Below are 23,109 nucleotides of genomic sequence, written 5' to 3' on the forward strand. Positions count from 1 at the left end.
AGGAAGGAAGGAAGGAAGGAAGGAAGGAAGGAAGGAAGGAAGGAAGGGAGGGAGGAAGTATTTAGCACCTACTATATGCTATGCACTTTAAAGATATTATCTCATTTGGTCCTTACAACATCACTGGGAGATAGGTGCTGTTATTATCCCAATTTTATAGATGAAGAAACTGAGGCAGACAGAGGTTAAGTGACTTGCCCAGGGTCACACAGCTAGGAAGTGTCTGAGGTACGATTTGAACTCTGTACTTCCTGACCCTGCTTCCCATTGTGGTATTTTCTATCTTTTCATCATAGCACCATGGTCATTTTGCCCAGGGGACTGAGCCATGGGCACACACATAGCAGGTAGCCAAACCAGGATTCTAAATCAAGTTCTGTGTCTCCAAATCCAAGGTTCTTTCCATGACTGCTTCATGTCCTGAGACATATGAAACCTTTATTTGCATCAATAGAGTGGGGTGCTCACTGGGATTCTGCTTCCCTGAAGTCTGGAGCCAGTGATGCAAGCCTGTCTTGACTTTGGTTTTTCCTGCCTTTGCAATGTAGGGGTCCTACTTCTGCTCCTCTACCTTGGTCAGTCGGTAAACATTTGCTAAGCATCCTGTATGTGCCAGGTGCTTCACTGAGTGCTAGGGATGCAGAGAAAACCAAAAGGCAGTCCCTGCCCTCAAGGGGCTTGCATTGTATTGGGAGAGACAAGTAAACACTTATGTACAGACAAGTTATATGCAGAATAAATGGGAAATAATTAAAGGAGAGAAGGCAGTGCAATGAAGGGAGGCTGGGGGAGGCTTCCGGCAGAAGGTGGGGTTGTAGTTGGGACTCAAGGTTAATCAGTAGTTGGAGAGGAGGGAGGGGAGTGCTCCAGATATGGGGGACAGTCAGAGAAAATGCAAGGGGTGGAGGGATGGCTTGCTTTGCTTATGGAACAGCCAGAAAGCCAGTGTCACTGGATCAAAAAATGTGTCGGGGAAGAAGTTGTTACTATTGTTTGTCCTTCATTTTTGAAAAGAACCGACACCACATGACTCATACGCGAGCTGGATTTAAGTGAGGCAGAGTTGCACAAAGTCCCCAGCCTCACTCTCTCTTCCCGAGTCATCACAGTCCTGTGACAGGACAAAAGATGACCGGCGAAGGTCTGAGATGCAGTCAATGACTTTGTGTCTTTGATGACTGACCAAGCTCTAGGCACTCCACGGCGTCTGCTTCAGCCGCCTTCATGGCTGTTGGAACAAATTGTTCTCATTCATCCATCTGTCGGGGGACGTCTTCACATGCTTGGAGTGGACACCCCTTTAACTCACCAACAGGTTGGAGGCCCATGTTTAGCCCATCTGCTGAGATGGTTTACCATGGTGTGGCCATTGTGCATGTCACAGCTTCTTGGAGCCGTAGGTAAGAATTGGATGACAGGTGGACCAAAGGTAGATGAGCTGTCCTGAAAAGCACTTGGGAGCCCTCACACAAGACGTGCTAGTTCTCCTTGAGAAGGGAAATAAGATGTAAGAAGACTGGAAAGACAGGAGAGTGCTGAGTCATGAAGGGATTTGAATTCCAAATCAGAGGATTTTGTATTTGCTTCTGGAGGTTATAGGGAACCACTGGAATTTATTGAATAGGGAGTGACATGGTTGGACCTGTGTTGCCATCTGCAGTAACTAAGAAAATTGGTGGGGATTGGGGGGAGGCTTTAGAGGGAATGATAATGAGTTCCATCTTGGACATATTGAGTTTAAGATGTCTGAAAGGCAGTTGGAGACATGAGATTAGAGATCAGCAGAGAGATTAGGGCAAGATAGATTTGAGAATCATCAGCACAGAAATGATAAACCCACAGAAACAGAGAGATCACCAAGAAATGTAGGATAGAGGGAGAAGAGACCAGAAGGACCAAGACAGAACCCTGTGGGACACCTAGAGTTAGGGAGTATGATCTGGAGGAGGAGCCAGCAAAGGAGACTGAGAAGGAGTGGTCAGATAGGTAGGAGGAGAACCAGGAGAGAGGAATGTCCTGGAAACCTAGAGAGAAGAGAGGAGAGAGTGATCAAAGGTGTCAAAACCTGTAGAGAGGAGGAGGGGAATGAGAACAGAGAAAAGGCTTTTGGATTTTGCAGTTGAGATCATTAGTAACTTTGGGGAGAGCAGTTTCAGATGAACGATGAGATTAGAAGACAGAAGAAGAGAATGGGAGGAGATAAAGTGCAATCACCCATCATGGATGGTATTTATGAGGAGTTTAGCCACAAAGTGCAGAAGAGACACAGGACGATAGTTAATATGGATAAAAGGATCAAGTGAGAGTTTTCTGAGGATAGGGGAGATATGGACATTAGGAAAGGAGCTAGTAGACAGAGAAAGATTGAAGATTGTGGGGCTGACAGAAGGTAAGTCTGTTGGCAGAAATGGAACGGAAGGGGATGTCTTGAGTACTCGTGACACAGAAGTGAAGGAGGAGATGGATGAATGATGGGAGAAGAAAAAGAGGGAGCTCATGGCTAATAGTCTAATTTTTCCCTGTAAAATATGAGTCAAGGTTCTCAGTGGAGAGGATGGGAAGCTGTAGGAGGTTTGAGGAGAATTGAAAAGATTTGGAAGAGTTGAATTGTGTATTGGTTAGAGAGATGTAGAAGGATTGCCTGGAAGTAGTGAGGGCCCAGTTGAAGTTGTGTAACATAAATTTTTTAGTGGATCCTGTCAATACAATTGCGTGTTTTTCTCCACCTTCATTCAGCGGCATGTGTCGGAGCAAAGGTAGTGGATAGTAGGAATGATCCAAGGCTGAAGCTTGGCGAGGTGCAAATGGCAATATGATAAGGGGGTCAGGGACTCGAGAGGAGGACAGAGAAGAGTTGAACTAGTTCACCAAGGGGTCAAAGGGAAAAAAGGAGAGAGTGGTTAATTCAGGGGGCATGGCCTGGGAGAGAACCAAGGGGTTGAGATTCAAGGTCACATTGTGGACAAAAATAGAATTTGGTAAGGAAGGGCAGAGATTATGGCCAGATGAGAGAATTTCAGAATTCTCCAAAATGGAGGTGGTGCATTCATGGGTGATAGTAGGATCAAGGGTATGACCATTTGTGTGTGTGTGTGGTTAAGGTGGGGTGGAAGTGTAGGTCACAGGAAACAAGTAGGTTGAGGGACTGAGTGATTAGGATATTTGAGGAATAATCAATATGTATGCAGAAGTATGAGGACAGGAGTTGGGAAGGAGAAAAAAAATTGAGAACCATGTACCAAAACCATTGAAGAAGGAAGGAGAGTGACCTGGAGATATGTAGATAGCAGGTACCAGGATTCTGAGAGGGTGGTAAATATAAATTGAGTGAACTTCAAAAGAGGAGAGGTTGTGGAGTGAGGGAGGTAGGTGGAGAGCATGGAAGCGGCAATGAGGAACTAGGAAGAGTCCAGTTCCCTCGCCTTGACCAGTGAGCTGAGGGGAATGAGTAAAGGGGCGGCTAGTGTTAGAACAGGTGGTCAGGGAGGCTCTGTCTATGTCATGGGGCAGAGGGAAGGGAGCCAGGTTTCAGTGACTGCTAGAAGATGGAAGGAGAGGAAACGATTTAAGAGGAAGGGAAGTTTGCTGCCTAAGGACCAGGTATTCCAGAGAGCACAGTGGAAAGGGTGGGTGGTGTTTGATTGGGACTTGAGGGTGGAGGCTTGAGAGGGATGAGAATAAGGAATTGGGTGGTGGGAGATGGGGAGTAGGGTTTGGATGATGAGCTAGAGGGATTTAGAATTCCTGAAATGACCAGGTGTGAGAATGTTCATCACTGAGTGGAAGGTGCCATTCCTCTTCCCAGAAGAGGGTTCAAGTCAAGTTGAAGTCGCACGGTCTGATGGCCAGATGAGAGACCCTATTTCACTGCTGCTCTTCTCTCTGAAGGCAGGAGATTATAGCAGAAGAAGGAAGCCCTTCCTCTTCCTCTTCCCTGAAGGGTCAGTTACTACCTGATAGAAAGCCTGAGGTCAAAGAGGAGGTTACTTCTTTTTGCCCCTCTTATGGGAAATCAGGCTAATGGATGCAGCAGGAGGGAGAAATTGCCTTTGTACTGGGAAGAGGGATATCAACTGACCTCTTGCTGCCTTCCCTCAGAGGACATCTACAGCAGGAGATGGAAAACTCCATCAGGCATCTGTCTCTAAATGCCCTGAGCTCTTCAGTGTCTTTGGAGTAACAGGACTTGGGTTCAAACCTTGCATATGATGCTTACCATTGGTATGACCTTGGACAAATAATTTATTTTCCCTAGATATCAGTTTCCTCATCTGTAAAATGAGAAGGTTGAACCAGAGGATTTCAGAAGACCCTTTCCACTCTGAATCTTGGATTTTTGACCTGGTTTCACGTCTCACCACTGTGACTTATTACCTGTATGACCTTGGGCAAGGGTTTTCACATTTTTGCACTTCAAGCTAAAGTCCTATCTAATTCTGGATGAATTTGGAAAGGATGATTGCAGCTAATCATGACCACAAAACACTCGCCCTTCACTAACTTTGTAGGTTTTGGGTGGTCCTTTGCTTTGCTGGAGATGTTTGATTTCTACTCCCTGTGCTCAAGGATTCAAAGTTCTAGGTGCAATGCAGAAAGGAACCTAGAAGCAGGAAAACTAGGCATTAGAACTAGACCCCAAACCTCCTGGGTCTCACTTCAGAGCCATGGTCCCCCAACCCTTGAGCACTACAAGAGCACTACATAGAATTGGAAGAAAGAGCTCCATGTGTCGTTTTCTTGGACTCTGGACATGCCCTCCTTATCCTCCTTGGATCCTAGCAGTCTCTTGGCATTCCCAAAGGATTAAATGAATTATTCAACAAAGGAATAACAGAATTCCTGTGGGCCCTGAGAGTCCTTCCACATCCATGTCCCCCTGAGGAGTGAGGACCATCTTGTGGAACAAGGATGATCTGGCAGTGTTTGGAATGTGGGCTCCCCCACTGTGATGCCCCTGAATGAATTATGTGGCTGGGGAGCATGTGCAGGCTCTGACATGCCAAGCATATCATGCCTCTCCCTTTGTCATTCAACTTGCCTCCAAGAGGCCTTCGTGATGCCACACAGCCCCTAATGGAAGAGGTCCACATGTGGCGGCCATTCCTGCAGAAGGATGGGGCTGGAGGAAGGTGAAGAGTGTGTTTGGGGACATCCCAGTGGACAGAAGCTCAGACCCAAAGTCAGCGAGACTCACTTTCTGCCCTCGCCTCTCTTTCTGTCTTAACGGGGACGATCATCTCTGGACCACTTGCCTCTCTCTATTGTCATCAAATGAGATGATATAGAAAGCATTTTGTAAATCATAAATCGCTATTATATAAACCTCAGTCCTTATCCTCTTCCATCCTCCTCCTCCCTCCCCCTACCGACAGATAGAGAATTTGGGATTTGGGAGTCTGAAAGCCCTGAATTCAAATCCTGTCTCAGATACTTCCTTGCTGGGTGACCCACAGCAAACCACTTGACCTCTCTGTGCCTTGGTTTCCTCGTCTGTAAAACTGGGATTATAATAGCTTCTACCTTGCAGAGTTATTATGAATACCAAATGAGATAATGGTTGTAAAGCTCTTTGCAAGTCTTAGAATGGTATATAATTGCTAGATACCATCATGATTTTTTAAAAGAACAGTAGGTTTTATTGATGCCTTCAGTTTTTACACTCACAGGCATTTACAGATAGAATACTGCTGTCGTCTCTTACAATGAGGAAAAACAACAAAGTAAGACTGATATAATACTCCCATCTGACAGTATATCTAACATTCTGTACCTATATTCCCCCACCTTTCTGCCCAAAGTGGGAAGGTATATGGATATTATCATTATAATCATCCTTTCTTCTTTCTCTTTCTTCCTTCTCCTTCTTTGAAGTCATCAGTATGGAAAAGCCTCTGTAAGGAAACTTCTTCCCTCACCCTTCCCGTTATTCTGAGTCTTGGAGGTCACTCAGGGCACTGAGAGTTTCAGGGGCTTGTCCAGATTCACAGAGCTGGGAAATGTTGGCCAAGGTCTTTCTGGCTCGAAGGCCAGTGCCATCATCACTTCTCTGATGTGACAAGTCATTCCAAACACCCAGAACCAATCCAATCTAATTCAATCCAAGATGAATCAACTAAGGTCCAGGGGAAAGAGCCCTGGATTTGAAATCAGAGGACCCAAGTTCAAATTCTGGCTCTGTGTGGGCCTTGAGAATGCCCCTTGGTTTCTGCCTCTGTAAAATGAGGGCATTGGACAACATCTCCTCAGAGGTCCCTTCCAGCTCTGAATTGGTACCCTCTGATTCTCCATTATTCTGAAGTCCTCACAGGTTAAAAGCAGGCTGGTTCTGAGTGGAGGGATCCTGCCGAGCCCCATGGGGTCAGCCTGGGTAGGAATGCTGGAGCCAGCCCTTCAGATGGAGAACAGCTCATTCTGCTGACACAGAGACATTCCTCCCAGCAAAAGGATGATGGAATCCAAGCTGAGAAACCCAGCATTACATTTTCGCATCGGGAAAGCATTTACAAAACAGCTTCCAGATTCCCGTGGCCATCGCCATTCATTTCAGACACATGGGCCCCTTGAAAGGGAACTCGGGGAAGAGGTGCCTGTGGGTTCTCTGCTGGGGCCTGGTGCATCCTTGCTGATGGTGGTGGCTGTCTGGGTTAGAGCTCCAGCTATTTCTCTGGTGGACACTCCAGCAGATCTTTTTCGTGGTGATCTGGGGGGCATGGTGCCCTCCCCCCCACACCTGTCATACAGAGAGACAGGTGACAGGACCTTTGGGGTCTTCAGCCTGGTGTGTCGATGCCCTTCCTGGGGCATTTTATTAGAGGAGGGGGCAGTGGAATCTAGCAGAGAACCAGACTTTGGACTTAGAGGAAGAACCTCTCTGTGTCACGCCCACTAAGTCCCATCACCTCTCTGGGCCGCAGCTTCCTCATCTTTTAATTAAAATAAAGCATTTGGGCTAAGATTCCTTTCTTCTCTAATTTTGATGACCCTTATTGTTTCTATTTGTAGAGCGTTAATTGAGGTAATTCCCTAATTAACTCAATGAATTTGTGGTGGTGAGCCTTGATTTGGATATTTGAATGGAATCCCTCACGATGCATTGGGACCACTGTGAATTAGAGCACTTGTGTATGTTGGCCTGGAAGGAAGGGGGGTGTTGTATATGTATGGGGGGAAGCTAATGCTTACCCACAGCTGCCCTCCCCTTGTTCCTAGAGGCTGCTACCTCCTTTTGAAAAGGGATCGTTTCATCTATTGTCTTCATAGCTCTAACACATGGCACAATGCCTGCGGCACAGTAGAGACTTGATAAATGTTTGTCAACCAGCTGGCCTCAGACACTTGCTAGCTGTGTGACCCTGGGCAAGTCACTTAACCCCCTGTCTGCCCTCAGTTTCATCAACTATAAAATGGGGATCATAACTGGACCTACCTGGATCAAATAAGATTATATGTTTAAGGCATTTATTAGCACAGTGCCTGAGACATAGTAGGCTCTATAGAAACACTTGTTTCTTTCCTTGATCAATGGATTAGTTGGGAAGAGGTGTGTGCTGTCACCTACAGGTGTCGTAGAAAGAAATCCCTGCCTCCTGGATGGAAGTGGGGGGAGTGGCAGGGGAGTTCCTGAGTAACAGCAGTCTCAGGATTGCTTCTTTAGCAGCTCCAAGTTCAAGAGCTCTGAAATCTAGCCTCTTAGCAAAGACAGGGGGAGTACCCTGGGTAATCCTCTCAAGATGAGAAGGCTAGAATGTAGCCTTCTAACAAGAGAAGTCAGCCTCATGAGCAGAAGAGGACCATGCATGTGGAAGAGCAGGGAGGGACCTCAGCTCCAGCATGGCAAGGAAGAAACTCAACTGTTCGGTACCATTTGTTTTTAAGAGATATATATTTATGTATGTGCATAGAAATATAAGATGCATACAGTGGACTGAGACTAGACTTGTGATTTCACTGGTAAAGGGAATTCCCAGAGGAGGAGGCTCTCTCTCTCTCTACCAATTCAGGTCAGTATTTTATCTGCAATTTGCATGAGAGTTTCCTCTCATACTAAGCGGTTAAATGACTTGCTCTGGGTCACTGAGTCATATTTGATCCGAACTCAGTCTTTTGGGCTTAGAGGCCAACTTTTAACCTGTTCTGCAACATGTATTTATTTTGTTTAAAAATATTTTCATTTATTTCATTAAATATTTTCCAATTACATGTAAGACACCTCTTTAACATTCACTTAAAAAAAAAACTGAGTTCTGGGGTGGCCAGGTAGCACAGTTAGTAAGAGCACCGGCCCCAGAGTCTGGATGACCTGGGATGGAATCCAGGCTCAGATACTTAGTACCACACCCAGAAATAACTGGCCGTGTAACCTTGAGCAAGTTACTTAACCCCAATTGCTTTAAAAAAAAAACTGAGTTCCAAATTCACTCCCTCCACGCCTTGAGAAGGCTAGCAGTATGATATTGATTATTCATGTGAAATCACCTCTGAATCTGTCATTTAAGAAGGTGGTTACAGAAAACAAAATGCCCATTTGTGTCCCCTTCTTCATTTGTTTTTTTGTTTTTAACTTGTGTGTTTAAAAAAATTTCGTTGATGTGTGACCTTCTCACCTTAAACATCTCTTTGCCCTTGAGGTCCCCTTCTCCCATTTGTGATTTTTTTCCTGGAACTTCCATTTTGAGAAGGGATCTAGGTGTGCTTCTGAACTTATGGTGGTGGGCCTTTCACCACCATGTCCCCCCAAAGTACTCCTTGGGAATCCCAGATCTTGGCGCAATAGACTAAGGGGAACTACTCCTTTAATTTAAACATTGATATATGCAGGGCTTTGAAAAGGAGGGAAAGGTAGGTGGGCGGGCTCTGGGGAAATTGAACTAGTAACTAGTCACTGTCACAGTTTTACCAAGGTTAGATGCCAGGGCGAATAGGCTTTGGACTGTTCCATTCATCAGTCATGGAAACAGGAAGGAACTGTTGTAGTTACAGAAACTGCCTTCCCTCTCTGCTCCATAAACAAGATTTATTAAACTAGGGGGCGGGGGAAAGGAGTGGAGGGGGAAGACTTGTGGCCTCTGCCTTTAGGAAAGCATCCTCAGCTTTAGCATGGCCAGACTGGGCCTTTTCTTTCTTCCTTTCCCACTGATTTCTTTTCCTCCCTTCATCCCCTGTTAAATGAAAGAATAATTGACATCTCAAATTGACTGATTTACATCTCAGTCCCTTCCCCATATATCCCAATTCATCCCTTTCCATGCACTCTGCAAACCAAGAGAAGCAGGTAAATAAAGCCAACCAACACAGTGACCTTGACCTTGACTCATAGATAGGGTATGCAACATTCTGTACTCATTGTCCTCCACCTTTCGAAGAAAAGGAGGGAAGTGTATTCTCTCTCATCTTCTAAGGCAAGTGTGGTAGAGCAGAGGGATTAGACTGGCTACCAACCTGAAGGTCTACAGAGTCCTTGTGCTGACCTCATTGTTGTAAGCCTGTGAAACCTGGACAGTCTACCAACGCCATGCAGGAAATGGAATTGCTTCCATTCGAATTGTCTTAGGAAGATTCCAAAGATCACCTGGCAGGTTAAGGTACCAGACACTGAGGGCCTTTCTCAAACCAAACTGCCAAGCATTCAAATTCTGCTTCAGAAAGCACAACTCCAATGGACTGGCCACATTGCTCAAATGTCAAATGTATCTCTCTTTATATATACACATACACATATCTATACATCTGTATGTATAGATGTGTATATGTATATATATATAAATGTATACATATATCTATCCTACCTACTTATCTAATCTATCTATCTATCTATCTATCTATCTATCTATCTATCTATCTATCTATCTATCTATCTATCTATCTATCTACCCCTCAGTCTCTAGGAAGAATAGACTCGAACTAAAAGTGGTCACTACAAAACGCTTCCATTCTCAAGTTCATTTCTGTGCATGGCAGAGCTGGCGGATGTTCTTTTGCTTATGGGACATAGTGCTGGGTCAGTCCCCTGCCAGGTTAGGTCCAGCATGTCCTTCAGAGTTGGCCACTCAACATCTAGTGGGTTTCCTGATCTTTCAAAACTCACAAGGGTGCATCCAAGGCCGCTGCATTTCAGATATTCAACTCAATTTTATTAAGTGTCAACTGTGTGCCAGGCACTGTATTAAGCATTGGGGATGCAAAAAGAGGCAAAAGATGGTCCCTGTCCTGAAAGAGCTTACGTTCTATTGGGAGACACAACATGCGAACAAATGTATACAAACAAGCTATATTCTGGATAAATAGTAAATAATTAACAGAGGGAAGGCACTGGAATGAGGAGGGGTTGGGGGAGACTTCCTAAGGAAGGTAGGATTTTAGTAGGGACTTAAAGGAAGCCAGGGAGGTCAGTAGTTGCAGCAGAGGAGGGGGAACATTCCAGGCATGAGAGAGAACCAAAGAAAATGGCCCAGAGTTGAGAGGAATGTTTTGTTCATGGAAGACCCAGGAGGCCAGGGTTACTGGACCCAAGAGAACATGCTGGGGAGTAAGGTGTAAGAAGACTGAGAAGGTAGGAGGGTCTAGGAAAGTTATGAAGGGCTTTGAATGCCAAAGCATTTGGTATTTGATTCTGGAGGCAATAGAGAGCCACTGAAGTTTATTGAGTAGGGATGGTGGTGACATGATCACACCTACATTTTTAGGAAAATGACTTTAGGGCCTGAGTGGAAAGTGGATTGGAATGGGGAAGAGACTCAAAGCAGGCAGATCCACCAGAAGACTTAAAATAGTCTTTCACCTAGGAGCACAAAAGGACAGATGCAAAGAAGCAAAAAAAGAGATGCCATGTGTTCAATCAATAAGCATTTATTAAGCACCGACTGTGTGCCAGGCACTGTGTTAAGTACTGGAATACAAAAAGAGGTAAAAGACAGTCCCTGCCCTAAAGAATCTGTTCACAGCCCCATGTCTACTCAAGGGAGGAAAGGAGGTTGCTAACATCCCCTCTCTCTTCTCAAGTTCTTACTTTTTGTCACCACCAGGAAAGGGGGGAGGGAGCAGGAGAGGGAGGGAAGAAAGGAGGGAGACAGACAGAGAGAGGGAGGAATACAGAGACAGAGAGACACAGAGAGAAACAGAGAGAGGGGGGAAATAGAGAGGGGGGAGACAGAGAGAGAAAGAGGGAGGGGGAGGGAGGGAGGGAGGGAGACAGACAGAGACAGAGAGAGAAACAGAGAGAGGGGGGAAAGAGAAAGAGAGAGAGAGGGAGACAGAGAGAGGGAGAGGGAGAGAGAGAGCATTTTTGCTTATTTGTGCCTCATGTGTCAGATGAGAAGGGTTGGACTAGGTGACTTTGGAGGACCTTCCAGCTCCAAATAGCATCCAGGATGCTGCTATTTAGATCTGAATTGTTCAGAATCATCACTCTGGAAGAGACATTAGTGTTCATGTATCCCAACCCAGCTCTCAAATTACAGATGAGGAACTCGAGACCTTAAGACTCAGAAAGGTTAAAGATCTGGTGCATGTCCCATGAGTAGTGAGTGGCAGAGCCATGATGGAGACCCTGGTCCTCTAACTCCAAATACAATCAGTTAGTCAATGAGCATTTATTAAGCACCTCCTATATACCAGGCACTTGCAAGGATACAAAGACAAAAGACAGTCCCCTTTCTCAAAGAGATCACAGTCTAATGGGAAAGACAACATGTATACAATTATGTACACACAAATGATACATAGATAGATGGATGGATGGATAGATAGAGAGAGAGAGACAGGCAGACAGACAGATAGATTAATGGATGGATTGATTAACACAGACAGACAGATAGAGATGGTTAGACAGACACAGGTAGACAGATAGACAGACATAGATAGATATGATCATTGGAAATCATTAATACAGTACTAGCACTTATGCACTAGCCATAAGGGGGCTTGGGAAGGTCAGTGTCCTTTCCATTGCACCACACTGCCTCCCCTTAATTCTTTGATCCTAAATTTTGCATCTTCTCCTCTGCCCAACCTGGAGCTCTGCTCACAGTAGGCATGTAATGTCTGTCAAATGAGTGAAGCTTCCCAGCAGCCATGCTCAGAATGACCAAAGGCATGGAGCTTGGATCCTAATGGGTGCGGGAGATAGTGGGGACACTGACTTGGTTAGGTGAAAGGATATTATGGAGTAAAGCTTCTTAAGGAGTTGGAACTTCCTTCTTTTCCAGTGGCCATGTTTGGGGAAGATGGCGGGTATGTGAGGCCACAGCTAGCAGAGTGATGGGTGGAATCTCAGCAGCCATCCAATCCAGCCCCCATGCAGAAGGAGCCTGTGTGGCAGCACTGCCCACATGTGGTCAGCCAGGGTCTGCTTGAAGACTTCTAACAAGCAGGACCCCACCACCTGATCCATTCTACTCTGGAACACTCATAAGAGTTAGGAAATTTTTTCCTGACACAGAGCCCAAAATTTGTCTCTTTGAAACTTTTTCGTTGCTCCTGGTTCTGTCCTTAGGGCCAAGAAAAACAGGCCTGATTCTTCCTCCATCAGGTCCTCCCAGAATCATCTTTTCTCCAAGCTGGGGAGGGAGTTATGAAAAGTGAGTGGGAAGTAAGGGAAAGTCCTGAGGCCTGGGTAATCCAATACACTGGTATCTAAACCCCCTGCATAATCAGAGTTGGCTAATAGCCCTTTAGTGTCTCCAGTGCAGAGAAAGCAAGGTTCTTTTTGCCTTGACTTGTTGGTAGGAAACATTCCAGAGTGTTAATTGACTTTTATGAGTTGGCCTCTGGAAAAGCAAACGCAGAGTGGTTGTTTAGGCCTTGATGTCTTTTTTTTTGTGGTTTCACTTTTTTTTTATTTTTAAACTTTTAGATGAATCAAGGTTTCTGCTTCCTTAGACATGAGTTATCTCTTTTCAAATTAGAACCACCTCACAGATTGTAGCCTTTCCAAATCAGAAGGGACTTCAGAGATGCCAATTCCTACTCATATAAGACTCTCCCCTAAAATATTCCATTTGATGGCTTGAAAAGAGGGAGAAACCAATATCCAGTACCTGCCAAGTGCCCCTTGCCTTGGAGGAAGGGCCCAGGGGCCCCACCCTGCACTAGGCTCCCTTTCCTCCATGCTTGGTGGCAACCGCTTACACTCCTTTCCAGAATGAACAGTCATGACTGCCTTTAACTCAGTCCATGTTCCGGTCAAATTAATGTCTTGCTGTTTCCTGTAATGGACATTCTATCTCCTGCTTCTCTGTATCTACAGTCTGACTACCACTGTTCTTTCTTCACCTCCATCTCCTGAGATCCCTGCCTTCCATCAAAGCACAACTTGGGTGCAAATCCCCATGACACCCCTTTATGGATCCTTCCAATTGTTAGTGTTCTCCCTGCCCCCTCTCTGACCCAAGATGGCACCTCAGGGTCAAGAAGAATTGGGCTCAAGGCTCCCTCTGACACACACTGACTGTGCTCTGGCCAAATTCCTCCAGCTCTCTGGCAGCCCTCTAATAAGACTATGCTTTGGATGAAATGCCATCCAGTTTGGTAAAGGGAGTTCCTTCACCAGGCCTTCCTTTACCAATGAAATCATAGGTTAAGACAAAAAATTGTATTTATTTCATTGTATGCATATCGTTGCCTTCTTTGAGGACAGGAACTGTCTTCCCCATGGTGGGCGCTTAGTAAATGGCTGTTAGATCGACTTTGACAACAGGCAGTGCCACCTGTACTTTTGGGTGGGGAAAAATGAAAAAGCTAGATCCGTCTCAGGGCTACATTGGCCAGGTGGAAGTGTGGAGGTGTTAGCTGTCCTAGGCTGACTTATCTTACCCGGAAGTAGTTTGGAAATGCTTCAGAGGGATCTAGAGACAAAGGGGTTATACACAAAAGGGGGATGTACAGTGTGTGTGTGGTGGTGGTGGTAGGGGCATGAATCTACCCTAGGAGCTGAGAAATAGCCCTAGCCTCAAAATGGAACTTAGACCATAATGTAGTATCTGTTTTCTGGGCCTCTGATGCTTAGGTCTAGGCTGGAGCTGAGGTGTGGAGTCACTTCCCCCCGCCCCCCACCCTGGCCTCCCCACCACACCCAAGAAAGTTGCTAGAGAGAGGGAGAATGGAGGGGGCAGGGAGCAGACTTTTGTTAGTCACTGCTTGTGAAGGCAGCAGGGGAGAGGGCCAGGCCTATCCCCAGACTAGAATGCAGTGAGGCTTGAATGGATATTTTAGGATGGGACAACAGTTGGCAGCAGGCATTCTGGGGGCTGGAGGTTACCACATGAGTCATCCTGGCCCAGCCTGGTTTTTTCAGTAATGGCTCTGAGATCATTCGCCATGCAAGGCTGCAGTGGGACAGCAAGAATCATGGGGCATGAGTAAGAATTCTCTGCTGACATGTGTAGAGCGCTTTAGGACTCGTAGAGGTTTTCCTTTGCAACCGCCTTGGAGAGTGAGTAATAAGGGTATTATTATCCCCATTTTAAAAATGAAGGGATTGAGGCTCAGAGGATTCCTTGGAACGGACTTCAGAGACCATCAAGTCTAACTTTATACTCACCACATGTTTGCCAAGTGGCATTGGAAACACTTAATAAATGTTCTCTCTCTCTCTCTCTCTCTCTCTCTCTCTCTCTCTCTCTCTCTCTCCTATTTCCATTAATCCATCTATCCATCTCTGTCTCTCTTTCTCTGTCTCTTTCCATCTCCCTCCCTCTTTCTCTCTGTCTCTATTTGTCTATCTACCATCTTACTTACCTTTTTGTCCTTAAATGTTTGTTGACTGACTAAATGACCTTAAAAGAGCCCCCTCTACCACATACCCAACAAGGGGTTATCTGTCCTCTGCATGAAAACTTCCAGTGTTGGGGAGCTCACTACTGCTCATTAGATTTTGGAACAATTCTAATTGTTAGAATGTTTATCCTGACATCAAGTCAAAAATGGATGCCTCTGCCATATCTTTTTCCTCTGCAAAGACACAAAAGGGAGATGGAAAGTCAATTACATGCACAATCCTGGAAAAACAGGTCATAGTAGGGACCCAGACTGTGGAGGGTTTTAAGAAACCAAATAGACAGAGCTTGTACTTTATCCTCGAGGCAAGAGGGAACCCCCAGAGCTCCTTGAGTTCACATTCTGGGACGAAGAGCCCAAAGTCTCACCTGTGTTCTATATGACAATCTTTCTAATACTTAAAGTCATCTCACCCTCCCCTACACACAAACACAATCATCACCACCATCACCACCACCACCATCACCATCATCACCATCACCATCATCATCATCACCACCACCACCCTCAGCACCATCACCATCACCATCACCATCATCATCACCATCGTCATCATCATCACCATCACCATCATCATCATCTCTTCTCCAGGCTAAAAATCCCTATTCTTTCAACCAGGCCTATCAGGTCACCAAGATGAGACCCCCTTGCCATCCTGGCCACCCTCTTGTGGACTTTCACCACCTTCTCAATGTCCTTCCCAATGTGAGGTGTGCAGAATCAAATATTGTACCCTAAATGTGGACTGACCAGATTTGAGCAAAGCTGGGCTATCTCCTCCATCATTCTGCACTCCTTTTCACTTTTCTAAATGCAAATTAAAATGGTATTTGGCATTCTTGGTCAGAGATTTGAGAGAAGCAGAATGATCCTAGATTTGGACCTGGGTTCAAAGTCCAAGCATGATACTTATTATTTGTATGACCTTTCTCCACTATGAACCTCAGTTTCCTTTTCTGCAAAATGAGGCAGTTGGACTAGACCAGAGGTTCTTTACCTGGGGACCAGGAAAACCCAAGGGGGTCTGTAGATAGATTTCAGGGAGTCTATGAACTTGGATGTGAAAAAATTAAATCTTTATTTTCCCTGACTTCTAATTGAAATTTAGCATTGCCTTCCATCACAAATTTTTTAGAAAATCATTATTTTGAGGAGTCTGTAGGATTGTCTAGGGATCTAGAATACAATGAAGATTGGACTATGTCCTTCATTCCCATGATCTGAGTTCAAGTGCTTTCTCTGCTGCTCATTTCCCGTGTTATCCGAGGCAAATCCCATCACTTTTCTGAGTCTCAGTCTACTCATCTCTCAAATGAGGGGGTTAGACAAGAAGGCCTCCATTTTAGCCCCCCCCCAAGACTGTGACTTGGTGTCAGGAGATACCTGTATTTGGATCCCATGAACCACGTTTAGTCAGTTAACAAACATTAAGTGAGGAAGTGCTAAAGGCTGGACTATAAAGAAAAGAAAAAAATATTGTCCCTGCTTACATTCTTTTTTTTTTTTTTAAAGCAATCGGGGTTAAGTGACTTGTTCAAGGTCACACGGCCAGTTATTTCTGGGTGTGGTGCTGAGTGTCTGAGCCCGGGATTCGATCTCCAGGTCATCCCGACACTGGAGCCGGTGCTCTTACTCGCTGAGCCACCTGGCCGCCCCTGCCCTGCTTACATTCTAACGGGGAAGCCAACATGTGAACCAATAGGTATGAGGAAGGCGTTTGATGAGGAGGGTCTAGAAGGACATAGCAGAGGGGAAGAGGCTGGAAAGCTGTCCCTTCAGAAGGTAGGACTGGACTTCACTAGTGGCTTTTGGTGGGCCTTTGTGGTGGGCTCGCTTTGACACCCCCCTTCCCACTCTTCACATGCTTGTGGGGGTGTTGGTGGCAGTTCTGAGCCCCCTTGGGGTCCCTGGTCCCCAGAGCCAACACCCTCCCTCCTCTTTCCTTCCTACACCAAGGGAAGGGGTAACCTGGAGGCCTTTTCAGCCACACTGGCTGTTGGCTAGAGGCTTCACTGGGTGTAACATGTAGGCTTTTGTTAGCAGTTGCATATGAATAATAGACAAATGAAATACATATTGGGGCAATAAAATGTTGGTTTGATATTGAAGACACATTCCGCAGAGGGATGGGAAAGTCTGTGGGTTAATGAGATTTCTGGAGGCCCAATCAGTGTGAATGTCAGGAATAAATGTTTGCAATTAAATAAAATGTCCTTGGAGAGATTAGCAGTGACTCCTGGGCTTACTGAGCCCACTTGAAAATTTTCTGCCTTTTTTCTAGATTCCAGGCAGTCTCATTCTCTTGCTGTATTCATAAGCCTGCCCAGTGCCAGGGGGGCAGGGAATTTGAGGGTTGGCCATTTAATTTTAGACACAGGTTGGAGCAAGACCAGCCTTTACCTTCAGCAAGCAGGAGCTGTGTGCATCTCCCATGGGTGTGAAGCTACCATCCCTTCCCCTTTCCCCAGTCACATGTCTTCTGTTGTCACAGACAAAGCAGGACACTGTGCTTTCCATCCCACTCTTCCCTTCCCCCCCATGCTCTCCTCAGTGCATATGGCCTCCCTGAGCCTTGGTTTTCTCATCTCTCATGAAAGGGTTGGATTGTGTGGCCTCTAAGATCCCTTGCAGAGCTAGATCTGAGAGCCTGATGAGTTTGACTATAGACGGTTTGCCCAGGCAGGTACAGCTCTGTTCTGTTCCCTGTGAATTCCCCCAGCAGGCTTCAGCATTTTATTAACATTGTTGTTGTTCAGTCACGTCCAACTCTTCTTGACCCCAGCTGGGATTTTCTTGGCAATGATCCTGGAGTGGTTTGCCATTTTCTTCTCTAGCTCCTTTTACAGATGGGGAAACTGAGGCAAACAGGATGAAGTGACTTGCCCAGGGTCACACAGCTAGTAAGTGCCTGAGGCTGGATTTGAACTCAGGCTCTCCTGACTCTACAGCCCTCTGCACCACCTGACTGCCCTGTATTATATCATTAATGATGCATGTTTCTCTAACTCTTCAAGGTTTGCAACGAACTTTTCTCATGACTGAGACCTCAGCAACCAACTAGTTCAGTACAAACCAGAAAAAAAAATCCCCCATACAATATTACTGACATCTAGTGGTCATCTGGTCTCTGCTGGAGAAGAAAAGTGCATAGAACTCTGGGCCTGGATTCAGGAAGACCTGAGTTCAAATACAGCCTCAAACACTTACTGGCTGCGTGACCTTGGACAAGTCACTTAGCTCTGTTTGCCTCAGTTTCCTCATCTGTAAAATAAGCTGTAGAAGGAAATGTCAGACCACTCCATAATTTCTACCAAGAAAATCCAAAATGGGGTCACAGAGAGTCAGACACAACTAAGAAATATTAAATAACAGTTTCAGCTTGAAGACCTTCATCAAAGTGGAACCCATTTTCTCTCAAGGCAGTCCATTCCACTTGGGTATAGCTTTCATGTTAGGAACTTGGAGCCAACCTTAGGCCCAAGTGTGCCTCTTCATGATTCTGCCCACTGGAGCCAAGCAGAGTAAACCTTCATAGGATCATAGTCTAGAATGGGAACAGACTTTTGAGAAGTTCGATCATAGATGTAGAGTTGGAAAGATGGTCTTCCAAGTCAACCCTCCCATTTTATAGATGAGAACACTGAGGACCAGAGACTCTAAGTATTTGGGGTCACATGGTCTAATCTTGCTCCTCCCTGATAAGCCCTTGAATCCTTGAAACCAGTGACCCTCTGCCCTTGTTCTGTGTGATGGAAAGGAGAGTCCTGGCGTATGTAATGGCAGTATAGGAATTTTATACCTTACCTTGCAGAATCTTAAATCATTATACAAATGTTAGGAAAAAATCATAGGATCTTTGATATAGATTGGCAAAGGGCCTTAAAAGTCACCTTGTTCCACCCTGGCCATTTTACAGATGAAGACACTGAGGCCCTGGATAGTAACTTGCCCATGGTCAGGTAGTAATAGAATCAGGATTAGAACCCAGGTCCTCTGAGTTTTTTTCCCATTGACCTTGGCTGCCTAGTATTATTCTTTCCATTTTGCAAATAAGAAAAGCAACAATTGGAGAGAAAGAAGTGAAGGGACTTGGCCAGACTCACAAAATTAGTGCGAATCCGAATTGGTTCTTCAGATTTCTGAGTCTGGCATTGTTTCCAGTCCACATGATGATTCAGGAAGCCTCTCTAAGACTATAATGGTGACTTTGAACAAGTCAATTCATCTCAGTTGGCTTATCTCTAAAATGGGTATAATAATTCCTCCCAGGGCTGCCTGGCACACAGTAGGCACTTAATAAATGTCTATTGATTGATCAATTAATGTAGGTAAAGTGCTTTGTAAATTTCAGAGTCCTATAAATGGCACCTCCTTGACCTGCTGTGAGGCATAGCCCTCTCGGTTAGTGTCTCTGAAAATCCTTCATTGGGAAGAACATGACTGGTTTTATAGAGTCCCTTGGGTGCTGCCCTCTAGATTGCCATGCCCAGGGTAGCTGGCTGCCCTGCTTGCCCAGCCTGATATAAAGAATTGGGAGGGGATTAGGACTGAGTTCTACTAAGCATAATGCCCCTTGATTCACTGCCTCAGGGAAGGCTTGGGGGAAGCCCAGCTCCTCTCCAGAGGCTCTCCATCCCAATTCACCCCTTTGAGCTCTGAGGATGAAGGAGAGGAAGAAAAGTCAAAGGAGGGTCAGGACATTTGGATTGCATTTTAAAGTGTACCAACTGTATGCTGTCTCTTCTGATCCTTACAAGAGCCCAGGAAGCTGTAGGTATTATTGTTCTCACTTTTTAAAATCCAGACTTGTGATTTCACCCCTCTGAGAAACTCCTGTTGTACAAATACTCACTGCCAATTTAGGTCTGCCCTTGGCATGGGAATTTCATTCAGTGATTTGGATTGGCAACGTCCAGGGATGGTGGGGGGTAGTGAGCACTAAGAAGATGGGATTTGTTTAGCTAGAAAATGTTGGAGGCAGAACTTGAACCCAGGATTTCCAGATACCAAGGTTGACTGTAGCTGGGAAGTTAGACTATCTAACTGTCCCCACTAGATAGGTGAGGAAAAGGAGCCTCTGAGACATTAAGGTGAAGTGATTTGCAGTGGATAGGAGTTTCCGGGAATACAGTGATTCTGTCTCTCAGGTAAGATTTGAGCACACTTCTTGACTTCAAGACTGACTCTCTATCCTAGATGTCTCAGAGAGAATACTGGTCTTGGAGTCAGGTTCAAATCCTGCCTCAGACACTCCTTAGTGTGTCTCTGGACTAGTCACCTCACCTGTCTTCCAGTCAGTTTCCTCCTCTGTAAAATGGGGATAATAAGAGGATATACAAGTAACACCCTTTGCAGACTTTAAAGCGCTATAGAATGCCAGCTGTTATAATTAGGTATTACTGACCAGTATTATTGCCATTATATTATTGTCGTTCATCCTTCTGGAAGAGAACCAATGACATCAGGACGGTGATGTCTTGACTTGCAAGTGAATCGAATTTAAGTGAGGCAGGGCTGTACAGTCATCAGCCTCACTCTCTCTTCCAGAACCTGAGGCTCAGAAAAGTTAGATGACTTGCCCAGGGTCACACAGCTAGTAAGTGTCTGAAGGAAGATTTGACCTCAGGTCTTCCAAATTCAAGTCCACCCCTGGTATTCTAAATAATCCCCAGGGAAAAAAATCTTAGGAGACTAGGCTGCATCTTTAGGTGCCTGGAGACTTGGCACTCATGTCCTCTCTGTGGTCTGGCTCTCTTCCTTCCTCCTTTGGGGATACCTGGATGCCCCCTCCATTGCTCTGCCCACCCCACCTCTTTGCCCCCTCTCCTATTCCTTTGTACTGATGTCTCCGTTCTCTGTCCTGGTGCGTACTGATTGCTTTGTCAAGGGCGCTTGCTTGGTGCTGGACAGGGGTTCCATCTGCTTCAGAGGTCCTCACTACCCAGCCTAAGTGGGGTTTCCAAAATGTGGTGCTGATTTAAAAGGTCCCCCTCAGGCTTCCTTCTCTTTGTTAGTCTGACCAATTATAGAAATATAGCCTGGCTCCAAATCTCCTTCCCCACACAGTGCCTGCAGACATTTGCCAGGATTTTTTTTTTCTTTCCTGGGCTTTCTCACCCCCAATCCCCCTTCTTGGTTCCTTTCCTATTCTTTTTCCCTTACCCCCCCCCCCCCCTCTCTGAGTCTCACTCTTTCTCTCCTCTCTTCTCTCTCTTTTCCTACGTCTCTGACGCTCTGTGTGTCTCTGGCCTCCTCTCTTATTTCTTCCGTCTTTCTCTTTCTTCCCTCTCTTTCTGAGAAGGAATGTGATGTCACGCACACACTGGCGCTGGCCAGCTCTCAGAAACCACAAATGGGGGGGGGGGGGGGGGGGGGGGGGGGGGGGGGCCAGAGGGGTGGGCGGGGGCCTTTGCTGGGGTTTGGCCCTTACCTGCAGGGGGCGGGTGGAAAGTTGAGAACATAAGGGAGGAGGGGCTGGACGGCTCCCAGAGAGAGCTCGGGTCTGGCCCCGGCTGCTCGGTGGGTCCCCAGTGCCTTCCTGCCTGCCTGCGGGTCAGTCCTGCATCCCTGCTGTTCGCTCCGGGCAGGCGCTGCCCGCCGCAGACTGCCCGGAGAGGAGCGCTCCTCTCGCCGCCGCCTGCATCATCCCCTTCTCGCCTTTTTCTGCCCCGTGGAAAGAAGCTCCCACGTCCAGCTCCGATTCTTCTCCCCCGCCTCCTCCTCCTTACCCCCACCCCACCCCACCCTCTGCCTGCGTGAGGACCGGCTGCCCGCCTGGCCATGGGACCAGGCTACAGCTGGTGGCGCGTGGTCGTGTGGTGCGTTGGGGTGCTGGGGACGCTGAGGGGTGTAGCCACCACCCACTACCGCTACCTCTGGAGGAACTGCTATCCCTGTTACCTGGGCCAGACGGGCTACGCTGTGGGCCCTGTGGAGCGGAGGGCAGGTAAGTGTGGGGCCCTCCCACGGGAGCTTGGGACTCTCTAGCCAGCCTGCTTGGTCTCAGTGCCAGGGTGGGAGAAGGTTACTCCGGCGCCCCCTCTCCCCGAACCTTCTGGGCTGCCAACCTTTGCACCTGGGAAGCCCTGGGGAAGCAGATGTGAGCCGGGAGGGAGCTGTTCATCTCCCTCAGTCACACTGACCCAGAGTTGGGTTTGCAGGCACAGAATCTAGGTTCGAATCCCAACTCTGCCACATACGTGTGTGATGTTGAGCAAGTCATTTAGCTTCCTGGGACTCGTTTTCCTCATCTGTAAAAATGTAGGAGTTGGACTGGGTGAGTTTGAAGATTCCTTCCAGCTCAAAACCTGTGAATCGATGTATGGTTTGTGTCTCAGGTGGCGGTTTAGAGTCAGGCATGAGACTGGAAGTGCCCTGGGAGTCCCTGGGCACTTTCATTTTTCTAAGAGCTCCGGAGGATGGTGGCCCCTGCGGGGGCTGGTGTCCCTGGGTGCCTCCTGTGTGAGTGAAGCCAGCAGAGACAGCAGCCCGATAGCTTCCCTCCTTTCCGAGTTTGCACAAAGTGTCTCAAGTGATCCATGCTGTTCCTTCAAACCTGAATTTTTATTTTTCCAAATTTCTGCACATCCTGGTCTCTCTCCTCAGCAGAGATTTGAGCAAAGGGAATAAGCTCAGTGGAAATTTCTTGTTTTCTCTCCCTCACTCCCCATGTCGCTTAGTCAGCTCAGCAGGGAGCGAGGCATACTTGTCTTTTAAGTGGTTATGAAGTCTCCTGCTGAGAATAATTCAGCATCCTTCCTCTTTGTCCCCAGCCTCAGCTCCTCGAGCCAGAATAATTATTGACACTAATTATTGGTCATTAGATAAGGGGAGATAACAAAAACCTCTCAGCAGTATTTGAAGGTGGAGGAGAAGCTAACTTTTATGGGCAAGAGCTTGGGTAAAACCAGCTCAGTCTGGAGAAGCCAGGCCCCATTATGCAAGGGTGGACAAGGGTGAACAAGGGGAAGAGATCTTCGGATTGTCATTTTAGACCTGGAATGGACATTAGAGGCCATTAAATCTATTGAAGGCTGGGTTTTCAGGAATGATGATTCTGGAAGAGAGTATACTCTGCAAAGTGTAATGAAAAAAGCACTGAGGATCTGGGTTTGAATCACAGTTCTGAAATTTATTGACTTTGTGACCTTGGGCCATTCATGTCCCTTCTCTGGGCCTCAGTTCCCTCCTCTGTAAAATGGTTTTAACTCATACCCAGTAAATGGTAGAAATGGCAAGAAATGTGAAAAACCAGTGTTGGAAGGGGTGTAGAAATATGCATTATTGCTGGAGCTTTGATCCGATTGGGAAACTGAAGCCCTGAGAGGGGAAGTAATG

General features: G+C 46.4%; 1 protein-coding gene across 5 annotated transcripts in view; it reads left to right on the forward strand.

Annotated features, from left to right (window-relative positions):
• Positions 1–23,109, forward strand: part of MEGF6 (multiple EGF like domains 6) — a 372,060-nt gene that overhangs the window by 225,243 nt on the left and 123,708 nt on the right. For 2 of the 5 annotated variants that reach the window (XM_069079593.1, XM_069079595.1), the window contains exon 1: positions 21,246–21,718. The exons of the other annotated variants lie outside the window; for them this stretch is intronic. In XM_069079593.1, coding sequence (XP_068935694.1) covers positions 21,553–21,718 — 166 coding nt within the window. In that variant the 5' untranslated portion in view covers positions 21,246–21,552. Of the gene's footprint in view, positions 1–21,245; positions 21,719–23,109 lie in introns of those variants that run through there. 5 annotated transcript variants of the gene reach the window in all.

This window comes from Petaurus breviceps, unplaced genomic scaffold (assembly GCF_028583685.1).
Source record: "Petaurus breviceps papuanus isolate PSGF00001 unplaced genomic scaffold, PetGlider_PUasm1.0 91041, whole genome shotgun sequence".
In the NCBI taxonomy this organism is placed as follows: Eukaryota; Metazoa; Chordata; class Mammalia; order Diprotodontia; family Petauridae; genus Petaurus; species Petaurus breviceps.